The sequence below is a fragment of the Takifugu flavidus genome, chromosome 12, assembly GCF_003711565.1.
Source record: "Takifugu flavidus isolate HTHZ2018 chromosome 12, ASM371156v2, whole genome shotgun sequence".
Lineage (NCBI taxonomy): Eukaryota > Metazoa > Chordata > Actinopteri > Tetraodontiformes > Tetraodontidae > Takifugu > Takifugu flavidus.
Window position 1 is genome coordinate 13466407 of NC_079531.1, and position 18384 is coordinate 13484790.

Sequence of the window (18384 nt, forward strand, 5' to 3'; positions counted from 1 at the left end):
TTTGATTGAACTTTGTTTTATTTGAAGAAGGCTACACCAGACTCATAATCACTATACATTGATTTAACATTACCTTTACAATTAAATTTGCAATCTGAAATTACAGAATAAATATATGCACATTTCTCTCCAACTCACTGCGAAAGAGAAAACATTAAAAGTGCCTCCTACAAAGCCATTAGACGGTGACGGTGGAGGAATCCAGAAGTAACAGGGGTGGAAATATCCAGAACACACTGTCCCATAATAATATTCACAGATGTTTTACCATCTGTATGTTGGTGCATCCTCGTTTTATGAGAATCACCCTGATATAGCTCTAGCTGGCTGATAGTAATAACCATATTATTAATATAGAAAAATTAAACAGAACACTAAACTGTAAATGTGTTTCAGTATCTCTGTTCAGAATGTTCTTAGAACTTCCCCCTCCAAGATTCCTGCACTCGACAAGTGCACGTAGCACAAATACACATGCACACACACTTTCCTTGTTTGTTTGTACAGCCAAGTCAAACTCCCAGCTGAGGGAGACATCCAGCTCATGGCAATTACATAAAAGGTGTGTGTGTGTGTATGTATATATATATATATGTGTGTGTGTGTGTATATACATATATATGTGTGTGTGTGTGTGTGTGTGTGTGTGTGTATATATATGTGTGTGTGTGTTTATATGTGTGTGTGTGTATATATATGTGTGTGTGTATATATTCATTCCGCTCACTCCTGGGCATATAGATAACTATCTTAGAAAAATAACAGCTGTTGATGTTGCTGGCTACTCTGAAAAAGGCACTTTATTGTAGTATCTGAGAATGGCATACAGATGTGCTGTCACACATCTCTGTCTGCACCATGCTGCGCATTTGTTTGTTTTTTTCTACTACCGTAATTTCCGGACTATAAGCCGCTACTTTTTTCCTACACTTTAAACACTGCGGCTTATTCTACGGTGCGGCTTATTTATGTTTTTTTTCGTGGCGCACTATCACAACCATTGTGAATCAGTCATTTTTACTAAGCCTCTTTAACATGGAAAATACTAGAAGAAAAACATATGATGCGGCTTTTAAGTTAAAAGTGAACACTCTGGCGGTTGAAGAAGGAAATCGGCATACATTACGGTAATCAATGTCGAGAAGGTAGAGACCGCATGAAGAACTGATCCAAAGCAAAAAGATGACAAAAGCTTTTAGACGTAAACATAGCAGGTGGCCCAAGCATGAAAACTTTCTGGAAGACTGGGTCAACACACAGAGAGCAGGCGGCCGCGGTGTTTCCGCTGTACAAATCAGACGGAAGGCAAAAGCAATCGCCACCGCGATGAAAATAGAAGATTTTAGAGGTGGGCCATCAGGGAGTTTTAGATTGTTCATTGTTTGAGTAAAAAAGCATAAACAACGTAATTTGTGTGTAGCTGATACAAATGTATATTTCAAGGTAGCTGCATTACAGACACTGTTAAAAATTTACCGGTACAATATATTTATGTTGCTAAGCGGATTAAATTAAAAGAAAAGTTAAAAAATCCTGACGTGATGAAAATTGGATTTAAGGTCTCTGTATAAACATACAAGTGAAAAGAGTGGCTGTTGTTTCTTACCTGTCTGTTTGTCACTCGTCAGTGACTCGTCTCTTACGTTAATAAAAACATAAACCGGTACTGAATGTTTTCGATCTAATTTTTCACATTACTACGTGGGATACCTGCGGCTAAAAAACCGGTGCGGCTTGTACAAAATTGATTTTCTTTCTAAAATTAGATTATGTGGCTTTTAATCAGGTGCGCTCTGTAGTCCAGAAATTACGGTAGTTTTGGGTGTTTCCATTTCTGAAAATGTATTGACTTTTGTCGTTTTCTTCACAAACAAAAGATGTTAAAACCGGTATGATTTTTCCAGGACTTCAAGGTAATCCGGCTTTGTTTGAAGTTTGGCCCTCAACTCCAGGTAATTGCTCTCCACAGGGTCAGGATAGCAAACATTCCCCGCTGTAAAAAGCAACGTCTCCTTTAGCCTTGCATCTTGCTGAAGATCTGGATACTGCATGCCTGGTGGGTGTGCATGAGCCACATGTATGTCCTTTAGTTTGGGCACTGTCCCACATAAACAGTCTGCAAAGCCCACTGTGGGTGTGGGCCTCTGACTCTCAATGACTGTAGGGCAGAGGCCTCCGTTTTTGTGAAATCCTGTCAGATCAGTTGCAGTGTGGTTGACGGTGACAATGGTGTTGAGCTGAGAATTGGACACGGCCAGAGTCCACTCTCGTTCTTTCTCTAACAAGGTTCTGTAGCTACTTTTGCTACTGAGAGTGTCTTTCTTCTCTGAAATCTGTGCTCTGTCTTCCTCAGATAACTCGCCCTCTCTGGGTTTATAGATGGGGTTGTTACACATCTGAGTCACGGGGTGGGGGATGTAGTCATAAACATGACTGTGGGAATGTGTGTGACTGTGTGTGTGTAGACTGGGCATCATTTTCTCTGGAGGGCCTGTGTTACTGGCATTGTTTTGTCCTGGTGGGTCTTCGAAAATCCTGCATTGCCTTTGGATCTTTGTCAGATCCACCTCAGAACGTTTCCTGAAAGGCAGCTTCTTCCTGCGTTGAAGAACAAAAACAAAAATCCCAGCAGCCACAAACACAGCGGAGATGAAGAGAATGAGCAGGCTGAGGATGAGGACAGACAATGGGATAGATCCTCCCCTGTGTGCTTCCTCTGTGCCAGAACCTCCTGTGGTTAGGTCATCAGGCAGAGCTGGTGAGGCACCGGAGGAGTATTTCATCTCAGGACAGAGAACCTCGACCTCCAGTGAACGTAGGTCCTTCCCGAAAGCGAACTCTGGGGTTTTACAGATGACATCTCCCACCACAATGACAGAGGAGAGTTTTTCTAGCCACTGTTTCAGGGGGATGATGTCACAGGAGCATTCCCATGGATTCTGGTGGAGATCGATTTGGACAATGGAGGTCAAATGCTCCAGGACCCCATGAATGGGCAGGTAAAGAAAGTAGTTGTTGCGGAGATTTAGGCGAGCAAGGTTAGTACCAGCGAAGGCATCTATGGGAAGGGAGCGAAGGAGGTTGTCATTGAGGAAAACCAGCTGAAGGTTTGGCATCAGAGACAGAGAATTAGGCTGTATCTCACGTATGACGTTATACTCAAAGTAAAGATAACTCAGCATGTGAAGGCCTCGAAACATTCCTGTCGTCAGTTGCTCTATGTCATTACCATTCAGGTACAAACTTTTCAAGTTTGGCAGGTTGACAAAGGCGCCTTCCTGAACGTAGGATATCCGATTATTTCCCAAATGCAGTAAATCCAAACTGGAGAAGTTCCAGAAATCAGAACGATAAATTTTCTGGATGAGGTTGCCACTGAGGTACAGTTTCTTGGCATTTAGGGGCCGAGGCAGGAGCTCAGAGATGTTGTGGAAGCCTTTCTCTTTACAGTTCACAGTTAGTCCCAGGTCATTGATGTGAAGGTTGCAGGTGCACCCAACTGGACAAATGATTGGGATAGGAGGTCTGGTTTGGTAGCCAGCAACAGGGGGCTGGTTTAGTCCTGGGTAGACGCTACGAGGGGTGGGGGGGTTCTTTGTGGGCCGGGGTCTTTTGGTTGGTTTGGGAGCTCTTACCTTATATTCTACTGATGAGGCTGTGTTGTGAAAGGAAGAGAGCATGGAGGAGGGCTTGGTCGGCCACGTGTTGTCGCTGCTGAATGGGATGCGTGGGATTCCCAGTTTGGCCTCAATTTCTGCATCAGAGGAGAGAGGACAGAGTTCACCTTGTTTGATTTCTCGTAAGTCTTTGCCATGCAAGTGGAATGGATATTCACATGTGATCTCTCCAACCAAAGCTGTGTAAGGGATGCGCTCCAGCCATGTTTTCAACTGGACAATCTCACAAACACAGTTCCATGGGTTCTCTTCCAGTTGGATTTCCATTAAGCTCCTCCCAATGTATTCCAGCATGCCCTTATATGGTAATGTCTTTAGTCTGTTTCCCCTCAAGTCGAGGTGGGTGAGCGATACAGAACGGAAAAGATCATTTGGGAGTGCTGGGATGAGATTGTCATTTAGTATGAGTACTCTCAGTTTATGAAGGTGCCTAAACACACCACTTTCAATGCGTTTGATTATGTTATAATCTGCCTGGAGATACTCTAAACTGTCCAAACCCAGAAAAGTGTCATTGCGGAAAACCTCAAGTTTGTTTTCATGTAGAAAAAGCCGTTTAAGTATTCCTAAGCCATTGAACGCTCCAGCATGGATATCTTGCAAGGCATTATTACCAAGATTAATTGATATGGAATTGTTAAGATGAAGAAAGCTGTTAAAGTAAAGTTTCCTCATGGAGTTTCTCTGCAGATTGAGCTTGAATGGTCGACTCCATATCTGGGCAACCTGGCTGACGTTTGTAAATCCTTTACTGTCACAGTGGACGTGGAAGAATCCCTCTCTGGCCTCGCAGTAACAGGGCTCAAAGCAGGGCTCGTCGATCTCCTGGGAGTCCTCCAGCAGTGGAATTGGGGTGGTCCATCCTAAGGCTATGGTGCTCAGCAAGGTAATCCACAGCATCCTTGTCAACACCCAAGGGACGAAGTCGCTGCTCCAGGGCCACTTCACAGCACTACCAGAGAGGACAAGACAGCGGGAGAATGAAAAGGATGGGGGATTGAAAACAGAACATACATGATGAACATGTGTGTTCATACATACATGATGAATATTGAAATACGGATTTGGCAGGTAAAGGTGGATGAGAGAGCAGAGCTTGCATTAGTCTAAAACCAGAGCAACATACAGCCGACAGCCACTTTTGGGAAGGGGGGGTGCAGCAAATCTCCACACTCAGACACTTAATGTCAGAGAAGGGAAGTGGTCATTTATTATACTGCAGATATGCTGCTAAGGTCGCAATAAATCACCTGAGAGATGCTTATCGCACTGAATAAACCAAGGCTACAATGAGTGGGTGAGCTCATCGGTGAGGAGATGTTGTCCCCCAACTGCGTATTACATAATAGGGACCCTCGGACCCACTGGCTGTCCAGAAACACTTTTGGAATCAGGGTGGGTGCTGGTTGCTGTGTGTGTGCTACAGCAATCAGACAAATCAGAATATTTCTCCTGAAGTTGAGCAGTTAAGGATGGTAAACATGTTTCATATTATATCACATGTTTCATTTTTGGTTAATGTTGCATCAGTGATGTGGGAGTAGAGAGTGTTTAAATGTGCACATGCACTAACAATAAAGCAAACCTTCAGCTTTGCATTTATGAAGGCAGTTGTTTGAGCAGACAAAAAGCGATATCTCTCTCTCTCTCTACACACATTTTATATATGTGTGTGTGTGTGTGTGTGTGTGTGTGTGCGTGCGTGTGTGTCTGTGCGCGCGCGCACTATGCCGATATAAGGGGGAAAATCAATTTATCAAAATTGTGCAAAATCATAGTACAATTAAAGGAAGTTGAGAGTTGAAGAAGAGAGAGGCAACATCACGAATCAAGGCTCAGTGGGCGAAACAGCAGCAGAAGCCAAACACCTACAACATGCCAATTACACATTCTTATCATTTTCCTTGGCTAGCGCGCAAACACGCGTACACCCACAGTTTCTCTGAATATCTTTCGTTACGGCTGTTGAAAGGAATATTCTGAAAACTCAGAAGATCAAAGAGCGGATCCACTGATGAAGCTGAGAATCACCGCCCAGCAGCGGGAGGAGAGAAGCATCAGACACAAGAAAAAAGGAGAAACAATCGTTTGTCATTCGTTGCTGGCTGGATTCACATCAGGATTTATTCATGACGAGTCCAGGGAAAATGCGTCGATGCGACGTCCAAAAAGTAGCTACACATTAAGAACGTTCAAATCAAAGGAACCGTTATGCTGCTCCTCTTTTATAATGCATACTGCGTTTAATCACCTGTCATACGTACTTAATGATATCGAGATTCCAACTTCACATCCTGCTGCGGGAGCTCCTGCAGTCGACCAGTGTGTCCCGCTATGCGTCCGATGGCTGTGGGGAGGACAAAGAAGACGAAGGGTGACCGAGCCGTTAGAGAAACAGAGGGATTACAGGCAGACAGAGGAATGAAGAGGAGGGAGGGGAGGGAGAGGGGGTGCGTATGTGAACGAGCCAAGCTGGAGAGATTCTCCACATTTCTGTGATCTGACCAGGATTCTATCAGACTAACTTCTATGTGGAAAGATAGAGGCTGACGCACACCAACACGCTCATCAAAGCAACCTTGCTGCCGACGAGGAAAACCAGATCCGAGCAGAATTGTCGTGACACAAGCTGTGTCAGTTTAAATGTGCTGTTTTTAAACATAGGCCCCGGAAGATGAAGACATCTAATAGGGATCCTTAGAAATACACGTACAAACCGTCATCCCACATGCAGGGAGTCCAGCCATCGCGCTGACACCGTCCCCAGTGACGCGCTCCAGCAGGCGGCCAACACTCACCTCAGTTTGGCGCTGTGATCTGAAGGCATCGGAGGGAAGCGTTGATTCTTGTCACAGTCTCTCTCTCCCCTCTCTCTCGAACGTCCTCTTTTCTTTCCCTCTGTCCTTCTGTTATCAACCTCCCGCACTCAGTGACGATGGATAAAAGAGGAGAGGGAGGAAGAAACGTGATAGGAATGTAGGCTCCGTTCCCGTTTCCCAAATGACTCCGACTCTCTCTCCCCCCCCCCCCCCCTCTTTTTTTTCTCTTTCGCCCTCTGCTCTCTTTAGTTTTTCTTTTCAAGCAGTTTGCTTATATGCATCCTGCCTCCTTTTGCTCCCCCGCCTCCTCTGGGTGAGCGCTCCAGCAACAGTGTGACCTAGTCGGAGTCAGTGACGTGCGTGCCCGGTGCAGAAGTCGTGCTCTGGAGATCATTTGGACTATTGGGTCATTTCTCTCTCCCTCTCTCCTACTCCCCCACCTTCCTTTTGTGCGTCGAAAAGTGAGGAAATGGACAGGGGAACTGAAGCACAGCGGAGAGTCTGGGCAGTTATGGTTCATTTCAGTGAAGGAGAGGATGCCGAGAAAGACTGAGGGAAAAGGAGGGGAGAGTTGTAGCGGAGACGCGCCTCCTGGAGTGAAACCAGAAGTGTAGGGATCTGTCTGTCTTTCTGTCTGTCTTTCTGTCTGTAGCTGAAGATCGTATTTGGGACGGGTGGTGAAGGAGAATATGCAGCCAGAAAGCACCGCCTGATTTTTCTTCTGCCAGTGGGTGGTTGCTTTACACCGAACGGCCTTTAGGGGGGGAACATAGACCAATGATGGATGGAGAGCTCACAGCAGAGCTCTGCAGAGACAAAATAAAGAGAAGACGCCACATCGACCACTCGACCAGTACTAACTATTGGCGCCATCTTGGTCCGGTCACCCACTTAATGTGATACGTCTGAAATTTGCAATTAAGTGTCAGCGCATTTAATCAATCATAACTTGCTACATACTGAATTGATTTACGTAGGTCCTTTCTTGCCAACATCATGTAGGCACCATACAAGATGCACGATTGGGTGTATTTTAATATTGATAGTGAGCATAATAGAATATTCTTGTATGCGATATATGACACAACATATTTACTGTATATGTATAAAAATAAATTATAGAAACATTCTATAAAATCATAAAAATAAATTATAGATATAACATTTTATAAAATCACATCTTATATATGGATATAATTATAACTAATTACTGAAGAGAATTGTCTGCATTTTTGTATATGTTTCTGTTATGTTACAATTAGTTTAGAAGTTAGGAATAATATAATCATTAGCAAGTGTAAAAATGATAAGCAGTCAGTTGACCCTTCCTTGACATGACTGTTTAGATAATTGTAGTCATTGGAGACAGTCAGGCTGAAAGTGTTAAACCCCCATTGTAAAACTGGACAGCATAGTTTAGTGGTGTTGATAAGTTCGTCTACAAGAAGAATATGAACTTTGACCTGGCTATCTGGGAAACAGTTAAGAACAACGGAGAACAATGACTGTGCCAGCATCCAGAAGACAAGGTCATCCAACCAGAAGACAACATCGACCTAGATTAGCATCAATAATTTGCCTATGTGTTTCTGGGTCAAGGGATAGTTAGGTTGTCAAACTTCATGGCCGGACAATTGACTTTGTTATTGTAGGGTTTTGAACTGGCCCGGAGCTCTGTAATCTTTGTATCTTGAATTGATTCTATTTGCTAAATACATTTTGAAATTGGCATTGTTCTCCTTAAAGTCTTCATTCAGAGAACACGTGGATCAGCAGTGACACACTCGAGAATATTGCAATCCCACATTACACACACATCTGTCAGTTGGCCTTTGCATTAGAACTGTCCGCCTGCAGAGAGGGACTCACTCACTGCTTCAAACAACAAAACGTTGATGATCACATCTTCCTCATGTCTTTGGGCGGCCTTCCAAATGAAAAGAGGAGATTTAAGAGTCAACATAAAAAACATTCTAAAAAGGAGGTTAAGCTTATTTTCTTTCTTCGTTTTGCCTTTTTTCTTCCTTCAAATTTCTTAGAAAATTATTCAACAAAACTCCTAATTTAATGCAAATCTGTGGATAATGAACCAAAGCTGCTGTGAGTAAGCTTGTTTGCAACCTATTCTACAGTCAGATGTTGTGTTTTCTGTATTATAAGTAAGTGGGAGACATGGGACATGACAGGTATATTACTTTTGTTGCAGTGAAAGAATTACATGTGAATATACAGCCGTAAACTTTGTCATGTTGGTTGTAATATAAGTCTGTGTTATTGAACATATGATTTATAAAGTCTCAGATTACTGTAAACATAGCTTAGCTAATGTTAGCTGGCTATTATTTTGCCTATGGACATAAATACAGTACAATAATACTCTATTCGCAAAATAAAACAGATATGAATGTTCAATCTTACCTGTGAAAAGAAATCCCCAAGTTCTGCGTTGTATTCTTGTGCAAATGGACAGAATAGAACGCACAGTGCTCTGGCATCTTCACTTCTCTGCTGCTTCAGTTTCTAGTTACAGGTAGTGTTAGGGATCCTTTTTGGTGCCTGTCTCTACCCTTTCCCCTTGTGGGTCTTGTTGGTATATCACTATCTGCATCCTTCAGGCTGGGAGGAGCTGTGTCCTGGTTTCTCCCGCCACCAGCTTTTTGAAAAACTTAAGTGGTATCGGCCCGGTCCCACCTTCTGTTTGACAAGTGATTTTGTAAGTCTTCACTCACCCGTGCTCTCGCTCTGTCGTCTGCAGCTCTCCCAGTGTGGTTTTGGGATTCAGTCTGTCCCTATTTGCCATCTACGTAAAAGGTAGGCTGATCGGACCAAGATGGTGGCAGTATTCCTTGCGTCAGAGTGGTCAATGCAGCTGTTGCTGTAATTGTGGTCAGAATTAAAGAAAAAATTAATATGATTTATCGATTCATTCATTGATTAATTCATATATATATATATATATAAATGTTATACATACATACATACATACATACATACATACATACATACATACATACATACATACATACATACTACATACATAAAGTTAACAAGATGGAAAAGTCTCAACCAATCACCAGCACTGAGTTTGAGAAAGTACCCAGAATAACATATTTACTCAAATATAAACAACCACACTCTCAGACAGAGGTTAGTATCAATCAATCAATCAATCAATCTTTATTTATATAGCGTCTTATACAATCAAAATTGTTTCAAGGCGCTTTCCAGGATCCCAGGGCCTGACCCCAGACAAGCAACAGTGGCAAGGAAAAACTCCCCTTTAACAGGAAGAAACCTTGAGCAGGACCAGGCTCATGTAGGGGGACCCTCCTGCTGATGGCCGGCTGGGTAAAGAGAGAGGAGAAGGGGGAGGACAGGTAGAGGATAGGATAGGTAGGAGAGGAGAGGAGAGCGGTAGAGGAGAGGAGAAGTAGAGTGAAGGGGAGGTAGAGGAGAGGAGAAGGAGGAGGAGGGGAAAGAGGAGAGGAAAGAAGAGGAGAGGAGAGGAAAAGGAGAGGAGAGGAGAGGAGAGGAGAGAGGAGAGGAGAGGAGAGGAGAGGAGAGAGAGGAGAGGAGAGAGAGGAGAGGAGAGGCACAGAGCACAGAAACACACACAAAAAATATGATGCACAATCACTTCAGCGGGGCCGGAGGTCATTATGCAGCTCCGAGGGCGGCGATACCTGTAAATAAATAGAGGTGGGGGGGGAGAAGCAGAAAAACTACACAAGAATCAGCATAACTAGTCTGCTTGATGAGGAGAGGAGAGGAGAGGAGAGGAAACCATGACCCAGTGGAGTGACAGAGGCCTGTCAGGTGATCATGTTTCCGGACCCCGGCAGCCTTGGCCTATAACAGCATAACTAAGATGTGACCTAACGATTAGACGACCCCCTAAGTATGATAATTTGTCTGTCTATGATAGTAACTGGAACTACTGAATTAGTAACAATAAGTTTTTTCAAAGAGGTAGGTTTTGAGTCTGACCTTAAAAGTAGCGATGGAGTCAGCCTCCCGTACCTGGACAGGGAGCTGGTTCCATAGCAGGGGGGCCTGGTAGCTAAATGCTCGGCCCCCCATTCTACTCCTGGAAACTCTGGGAACCACAAGTAGACCAGCATTCTGAGAGCGGAGCGGTCTATTGGGCTGATAAGGTATCACTAGCTCCTCCAGGTAGGGTGGAGCTAGGCCTCTGAGGACCTTGTAGGTCAAAAGAAGGGTTTTAAAAATTATTCTAAATTTAACGGGCAGCCAATGAAGCAACGCCAGTACAGGAGTAATGTGATCTCTTTTGTCAATACCTGTCAGAACTTTGGCTGCAGCATTTTGGATCAACTGGAGGCTTCTTAAAGAGTTGTTTGGACACCCTGATAATAAAGAGTTACAGTAGTCCAGCCTGGAAGTAACAAATGCATGGACTAACTTTTCAGCATCATGCCGCGTCAGCAGTTTTCTGATCTTAGTGATGTTCCTCAAGTGAAAAAAGGCACTTCTAGAGACTAATTTAATGTGTGAGTTGAAGGAGAGATTTTGATCAAAAGTTACTCCAAGATTCCTCACAGAGAGACTAGATGTTAATGAGATACCATCTAGAGTGATCATGTGATCTAATCTATCCCTGAGAGGTTCAGGACCAAACACCATGACCTCAGTTTTTCCTGGGTTAAGGAGGAGGAAATTTGAAGACATCCAGGACTTTATGTCTTTAAGACAGGTCTGGAGCTTCACTAACTTCTCTGTCTCCTCGGGTTTCATGGATAAATAGAGCTGAGTGTCATCAGCATAACAATGAAAATTTATCCCATGCTGCCGAATAATGTTCCCTAAGGTAAGCATGTACAATGTGAAGAGGATTGGTCCAAGTACAGAACCTTGAGGAACTCCATGGCTAACCCTACTGTATGAGGAGGGAACACCATGGACATGAGCAAACTGGTATCTATCAGATAAGTATGATCTAAACCAGTCTAGTGCTGTCCCTTTAATCCCAATCACATGATCCAGTCTCTGTAACAGGATGCTGTGATCAACTGTATCAAAAGCAGCACTGAGGTCCAGCAGAACCAGCATAGAGACCAGTCCATGATCGGAAGCTATGAGAAGATCATTAGTGACTTTAAGAAGTGCTGTTTCTGTGCTGTGGTGAGCTCTAAAGCCTGACTGAAACATCTCAACCCTAACCCTAACAGGCTGTTCCTCTGCAGGTGCTCCAGTAACTGAGTCACCACCACCTTCTCTAGAACTTTAGAGATAAAAGGAAGGTTGGATATTGGCCTATAATTTGCTAAGACATCAGGATCCAGTGATGGTTTTTTAAGTAACGGCTTAATCACTGCCACCTTGTCGGACCGGGGTACATAACCTGACACTAAAGAACCATTGATCTGGTCCAGGATAGAACTGCCTATCAATGGTAAAACATCAGGTGTGTTGGGATGGGATCTAAAAGACACGTGGTGGTCTTGGATTTCTGAATTAGCGATGACGCCTCAGAAAAATATATAGGGCTGAAGGAGCTTAAGGGCTCGTTGGAGACCCTGTATGTTCCCACAGTTGGCACATCTGGTGATGGTCCAGTTGTTGGGATGGCCTGGTTAGCTTTCTCTCTGATAGCTAGAACTTTATCAGTGAAGAAGCTCATGAAGCCTTCACCACTAAGGGAAGAAGGGATACGTGGATCTAAAACACTGTGACTCTTAGTTAATTTGGCCACAGTGCTGAAAAGAAACCTGGGGTTGCTCTTATTTTCCTCAGTTAAAGAAGAAAAATAAGCTGTTCTAGCCTTGTGAAGGGCCTTTTTGTAAACTAATAGGCAGTCTTTCCAGGCTACATGGTAGCTGTCTATTTTACAAGAATGCCACTTCCTTTCCAGTCTTCGCACTTTCTGCTTGAGGGTCCTGATATGTGAATTATACCAGGGGGCACACCTCCTCTGATTTACTATTTTCTTTTTCAGGGGGGCAACAGAATCAAGCGTGATTCTCAGTGAGGTTGCTGCACCTTCAGCAATAGAGTCAACCTCAGCAGGGCTAAGATTATAATGACTGATCCCTGGGGAAACACACGGTGGTCCTGGGATCAGCACAGGGATCACTTCCTTAAACTTAGCTACAGCATTATCTGAAAGACATCTGCTATAGTAAGACTTTGTTCTGAGCTTAGAAGAATCCTTAATCATAAATGTAAAAGTGATCAAAGAATGGTCTGACAGGACTGGGTTCTGAGGGAACACTGGCACATGTTCTACCTCAACACCATAAGTCAGAACTAGATCTAGGGTGTGGTTAAAGCTATGAGTTGGTTGGTTTATCTGCTGGAGGAAACCAACTGACTCAAGTAATGAGTCATGGCAGGGTGGTGTCATTCGTGGCCGTCATGCTCCGGTCACCAGCGCCGGATGCCTTCAGGAGGGCGATGTGTTTCGCCTGGGACATAGCAACAGTGGAGAGGTCCAGCAGGTCGACCCGCAGACCCTGTCCCTCGGACCTCAAACGGGCGATATGTTTCTCCTGGGTCGAGGCGACAGCAGATGACTCGAGTATGATTTTGTCCCTCTCCTTGAGTTCGGACTAGAGCCCGGAGATGCTCTCCCTCAGTTTGGAGAATGTGGGGAGGCAGGACTCACACACCGCCATCATGCCTGCAGCCTGAGCCGGGGGAGAGCCACACTAGGCACCGTGCCAGCACACGGAGGTGAGTCCAGGTTAGCACCGTGGCTAAAAACAAGCCGGCGCTAGCAGCGGGCAGGTGACTCCGCGAGATCGATAAAACTTAAAATTTTAAGATCCTCCGCACCGATGTCTGCTCTTCAGATTGATCTGTGTTCCGTGTAAAATGGTAACTCACGGTCTGATGTATTTGATGTTCCTCCTGTCGGACGCGATGTTAGCAATCCGTCCGGTTAGCAATCCGTCCGGTTACCAAACCGTCCGGTTCAGTCCAAACAATCAATGACAAAGTAATTTGTCAAATGACAGCCATAAAGCAATGGAAGCAGTGATCAGGGAAGATCTCAGAGGAAACGTTTACGAAACGATCGGCGGAAGTTTTTTTGCTGCAGATGATAATACGGGAGCAGGAGTAGCACGGGGGACGTATGCTCTCCTTCCTACAAGCACTGACAGATTGCTAATTAAGTCCAGACATGACATGCTTGTGTGCTGTAACATTTAGCATAGTGTCATTAACTCTTTATCTTTGTTAATTCTACCATTTCAGGGAGAATTTACAGAATTCTAATGTGTTTGTGCTGATTGTGGTATTTCATGTAATTTCTTCTTTATGAATATAGGAGTCATGGAGGGATACAGAAGGACATGATAGGAGTAGCGTTGAAAAGACAAGTTATGAGGCTGTCTTTACTGCTCACATCCTGGCCTTGAAACTTTGTCGTGTTTCTGGTCTGTGTCTCTTTCTGTGAAAGAACATCTGGGGAAAAGGTTGGCTGAGGAGAGACAATCAATTTATCTTTCCATTCACTTTAAGCATTGCTCCTAGTTTTTTAGCAAAGGTTTGAGGAAATCCTCCCCCAGCTAAAACCTAATTATGTCATGATTATGAATTCCTTTTGTAGAAAAGGACATACTGAGTTTACACCAGCAAATACACTGGCATGTGGAATAAGGTAAAGGTCACCGTGGGATCAGAAGTCTCATCATTCATATTCAGATATTTTTTATTAATGTATTAAGAAAGAAAAATAACTTCCACATGAGCTATTTACAATAGATGTAAATGAAACAGAACTTCACAGAAGCAAGAATGCTGATGGGTAGGGGCCCCACACAACATTCATGCCCACACCTGCCCCTGAATGCCTCCCTCCCCCAGCAACATATCTATATTATTCACAAATGTAGTCAGCAGCCATTCCTCCCCCTCCAGTCATTGTACATAGTCATATACAGTCATATACATATACATGGTCATATACAGTCATCCACATATTCCACACACAAGAAGATAGTGGTAAGATTAGAAATAAATAATTAGGTGAAATGCGTAATTTAAGGCAAAAACATGATCGTAACGAAAATTATACTTTAGATATATGATGAGTAGAAATACATAATTCTAGCAGGGGTTTTATTATACATAGAACAGCAGTTTCTAACAGTTTTTATGAAGACAGAAAAGCTGTGTAGTAGGGGAAGGTGCCAGAACACCTTCAGAGCACTGCTGAGGAACCCTTGAGCAAGGTACCGAACCCACAAACACTCCTCGTGACCCTGAAAGGGACAAAGTGATTCAGAACATAAGATCTGCAGACCTCTGCAAACACACTTTTTTCCAAATGTGACTTTTTTTTCTGTTGCTGTAAGTGTGCAGGGGATGGGGACTGGGATGAGCTCACATAAGCATTTGTTGTTGGTGAGGTGGTTTAAAACCTGATCCAGAATACCTGTGACAGGGCTTAAAATCAGGTAGTCTCAGATCAAGGTATTGCCGACTACAGGTCTGGTGCAGGTACAGATGGAGATACCATTCACATCCCACAGTTTAGCTCCACCCATGAGTTCATATCAACCACTTATCCACTTACATATGTAATATGTCCCACTTTCAAAGCCAATGGATCCTGAAAGACACATCAATGTCATACTTTTGCAGCTGAGAGTGAATATCAGTCCAGTCAGTAGAAACCTCTGCAGAGGTCATAGTGAGGACCAAGTTCTTCCTGTCAGGGTTCACATCCTCCAGCTTAGACTGGGAACATTAAAACGGAGCAGTTTCTTTCCATCGTGTGTCAAAAAATGGATCCTTAATCAGGACAAAGTTTGAGGGCTGCATCAGCCGCTGTGTCCCTCCAAAGCTTTGCCACATCCAGCCTCAACAGTGCAACTCAGGTGTGGTGGAGAGCAACAATGGAATCTTCTGGGAGTTCTGGATGTTTTGCCTCGTTGTCTTTACTACTCTATGTAAAAAGGATAGTAACATTGTGGTGAGGGAGGCTAATGCTAGCCCATGTTTTTCTCCAAAAAATGTATGGAACCTTGTGCAGGTGCCATATACAAGATCCCACAGGGAGGTTCAGGAGTATTTTGAGGGCCATGTTTCAGACAAATGTGAAGGGAAATAAGAAAGTGTCATCTGTTATTTCAGATCTGAGACACTATGCTGCACTTTGTGAAAATTACTGCTGACAAAGATAACCTCTCTCAGTGTAGCCCCACTATCTCTGTCAAACTATCAGTTGGATCAATCAATCAATCAATCTTTATTTATATAGCGTCTTATACAATCAAAATTGTTTCAAGGCGCTTTCCAGAATCCCAGGGCCTGACCCCAGACAAGCAACAGTGGCAAGGAAAAACTCCCCTTTAACAGGAAGAAACCTTGAGCAGGACCAGGCTCATGTAGGGGGACCCTCCTGCTGATGGCCGGCTGGGTAAAGAGAGAGGAGAAGGGGGAGGACAGGTAGAGGATAGGATAGGTAGGAGAGGAGAGGGGTAGAGGAGAGGAGAAGTAGAGTGAAGGGGAGGTAGAGGAGAGGAGAGGAGAAGGAGGAGAAGGGGAAAGAGGAGAGGAAAGGAGAGGAGAGGAGAGGAGAGGAGAGGAGAGGAGAGGAGAGGAGAGGAGAGGCACAGAGCACAGAAACACACACAAAAAATATGATGTACAATCACTTCAGCGGGGCCGGAGGTCATTATGCAGCTCCGAGGGCGGCGATACCTGTAAATAAATAGAGGGGGGGGGGGGGGAGAAGCAGAAAAACTACACAAGAATCAGCATAACTAGTCTGCTTGATGAGGAGAGGAAAGGAGAGGAGAGGAGAGGAAACCATGACCCAGTGGAGTGACAGAGGCCTGTCAGGTGATCATGTTTCCGGACCCCGGCAGCCTTGGCCTATAACAGCATAACTAAGATGTGACCTAACGATTAGACGACCCCCTAAGTATGATAATTTGTCTGTCTATGATAGTAACTGGAACTACTGAATTAGTAACAATAAGCTTTTTCAAAGAGGTAGGTTTTGAGTCTGATCTTAAAAGTAGCGATGGAGTCAGCCTCCCGTACCTGGACAGGGAGCTGGTTCCATAGCAGGGGGGGCTGGTAGCTAAATGCTCGGCCCCCCATTCTACTCCTGGAAACTCTGGGAACCACAAGTAGACCAGCATTCTGAGAGCGGAGCGGTCTATTGGGCTGATATGGGATGTCAGATGGATGACCCAGATCTTTCTGTTTCTCATATAGTGTGAACAGGGCATACGTGAGTGGTGAAATACAGGCCCTCTTGGTTCATCCCTCCTGTTCCAACGAAGTGTTCATTGTCCCTAACCCAGAAGTGGAAAACCCAGCTTATAAACGTGTCCCTATTGAGCTAATAGCCTTTCATCCCCCCTTTTTTCCTCTGCTGAGGAGCACTGACTGGTGCGCTTTTTATGCAGTAAGTTAGGAAGGCACATAGTCAAAAATACCTATCTATGTCTCACAAATGAAGTGTCATTGGAGCTTCCATATGAGAGTGCTTTCCCATAGGCTGTGATACCTCCCTATGTCACTTTCAGTGTGTATGTAAGGCTGGAAGTTGGGGGTAATCTAAATTAATCAAAAATGTATAAGGCTAAGGGCCTGATGTGGGGGTCAGGATCACATGCTTTTTATTTCTCTTTTTAAGATAATTTTTATGTACCGTTTTAGCATATTGTAAACAGTTGTATTGTGCTCTATTTAAAAAAAATGATACAAATATGTAAATAGAAAAAAACATTTAAAAGTTTATGTCAGAATAGTAAAATCATCATAATGATTATTGATTTTATTTCTTGAACAGAATTGACAGAGGGTAAACCAACAGAATGCTCCAGTCTCATGAAGCCCTACTAAAATAATGCATGCATACTACTACTGTCCTCCTCCTTCACTGTGTCAATTCTATGAGAAAGCATGCTGGGAGCTTCACACTTTTACAACAAACCAAATTCATTATTCAACAACAGTTACTTTGAAAATTAGACCTGGTTTCCAAACTCATGTTTGAGGTACAATCATGTCAGAGGAACGATTGAACAAACAGCAGAGAAACATTCAACTTGCAAATTTGGAAGAAAAACAGAGGGGAGAAGATGATATGGAAGTTTAATCTGCCAAAGTTTCTTTTTAGAATAGTGTCTAAATTGACATAAACTTCAGAATTTTCCAGAAACTACACTGAATCCCTAGAATGTGAAAGAATGACATTGCTAGGTTTGAAGCTGGAAACTACTTTTTTAAATTTTCTACCTTAATGTTTAAATACCTGTTAGCTGGTGGTCGATTTCCGCAGGCGTAACAACCCCCCGCCTGCACCAGTGAAGATCCTGGGAACGGATGTTGACGTGGTGGAGTCCTACAAGTACCTGGGTGTTCACTTAAACAATAACCTGGACTGGACACACAACACAGACGCCCTTGTCAAGAAGGGCAATAGCAGACTGTTCCTGCTCAGGAGGCTGAGGTCTTTTAGAGTGCAGGGACCACTCCTGAGGACTTTCTATGACTCTGTGGTGGGATCAGCCATCTTCTATGGGATTGTCTGCTGGTCCAGTAGCATCACGGACAGGGACAGGAAGAGGATGGACAGACTGGTAAGGAGGGACAATAAAGGACCTGAATCTGAATCTGAAATGACCCATGGCCCATGGACATATGTTCTGTGATGAAAAGAGAGCATGAACATGAGGAAAGAAAGTACAAATGTCATCACATCAGTGCAGATTTCAGTACCACATACCGTACCATAAGTTCCACTCATGTCTGTAGGTGTGATCTACTAAAATCACAAACAACTGGTAAATTGCATGAACAAACTAACCTCCCCACACTTGGTGTCTCACCATTTTTCTATTCCAGGATCTGCAATGAGGTTTACGTATTATCAGCATCATGAGCCCAGGTGTGGCTCATGA

At 43.8% G+C, this 18384-nt stretch overlaps 1 protein-coding gene across 3 annotated transcripts; it reads right to left on the reverse strand.

The window, feature by feature from the left end:
- slitrk3a (SLIT and NTRK-like family, member 3a) lies at positions 1 to 7174 on the reverse strand. 3 transcript variants are annotated; one of them, XM_057050520.1, is made up of 3 exons: positions 6476 to 7174; positions 5942 to 6024; positions 1 to 4629 (listed from the first exon to the last, which is right to left on the reverse strand). In XM_057050520.1, the coding sequence occupies exon 3, from the start codon at positions 4575 to 4577 to the stop codon at positions 1881 to 1883; it is 2697 nt and encodes an 898-aa protein (XP_056906500.1). In that variant the 5' UTR covers positions 4578 to 4629; positions 5942 to 6024; positions 6476 to 7174; the 3' UTR covers positions 1 to 1880. The 3 variants fall into 3 exon arrangements, with proteins under 3 accessions (XP_056906500.1, XP_056906502.1, XP_056906501.1); XM_057050522.1 differs by having other exon boundaries at positions 6395 to 7174; XM_057050521.1 differs by having other exon boundaries at positions 6391 to 6486.
- Positions 7175 to 18384: the final 11210 nt, after the last annotated feature.

Excerpts from the sequence above, each read along its gene's own strand:
- slitrk3a (XM_057050520.1), bottom strand. The coding sequence starts at position 4,577 with ATGCTGTGGATTACCTTGCTGAGCACCATAGCCTTAGGATGGACCACC.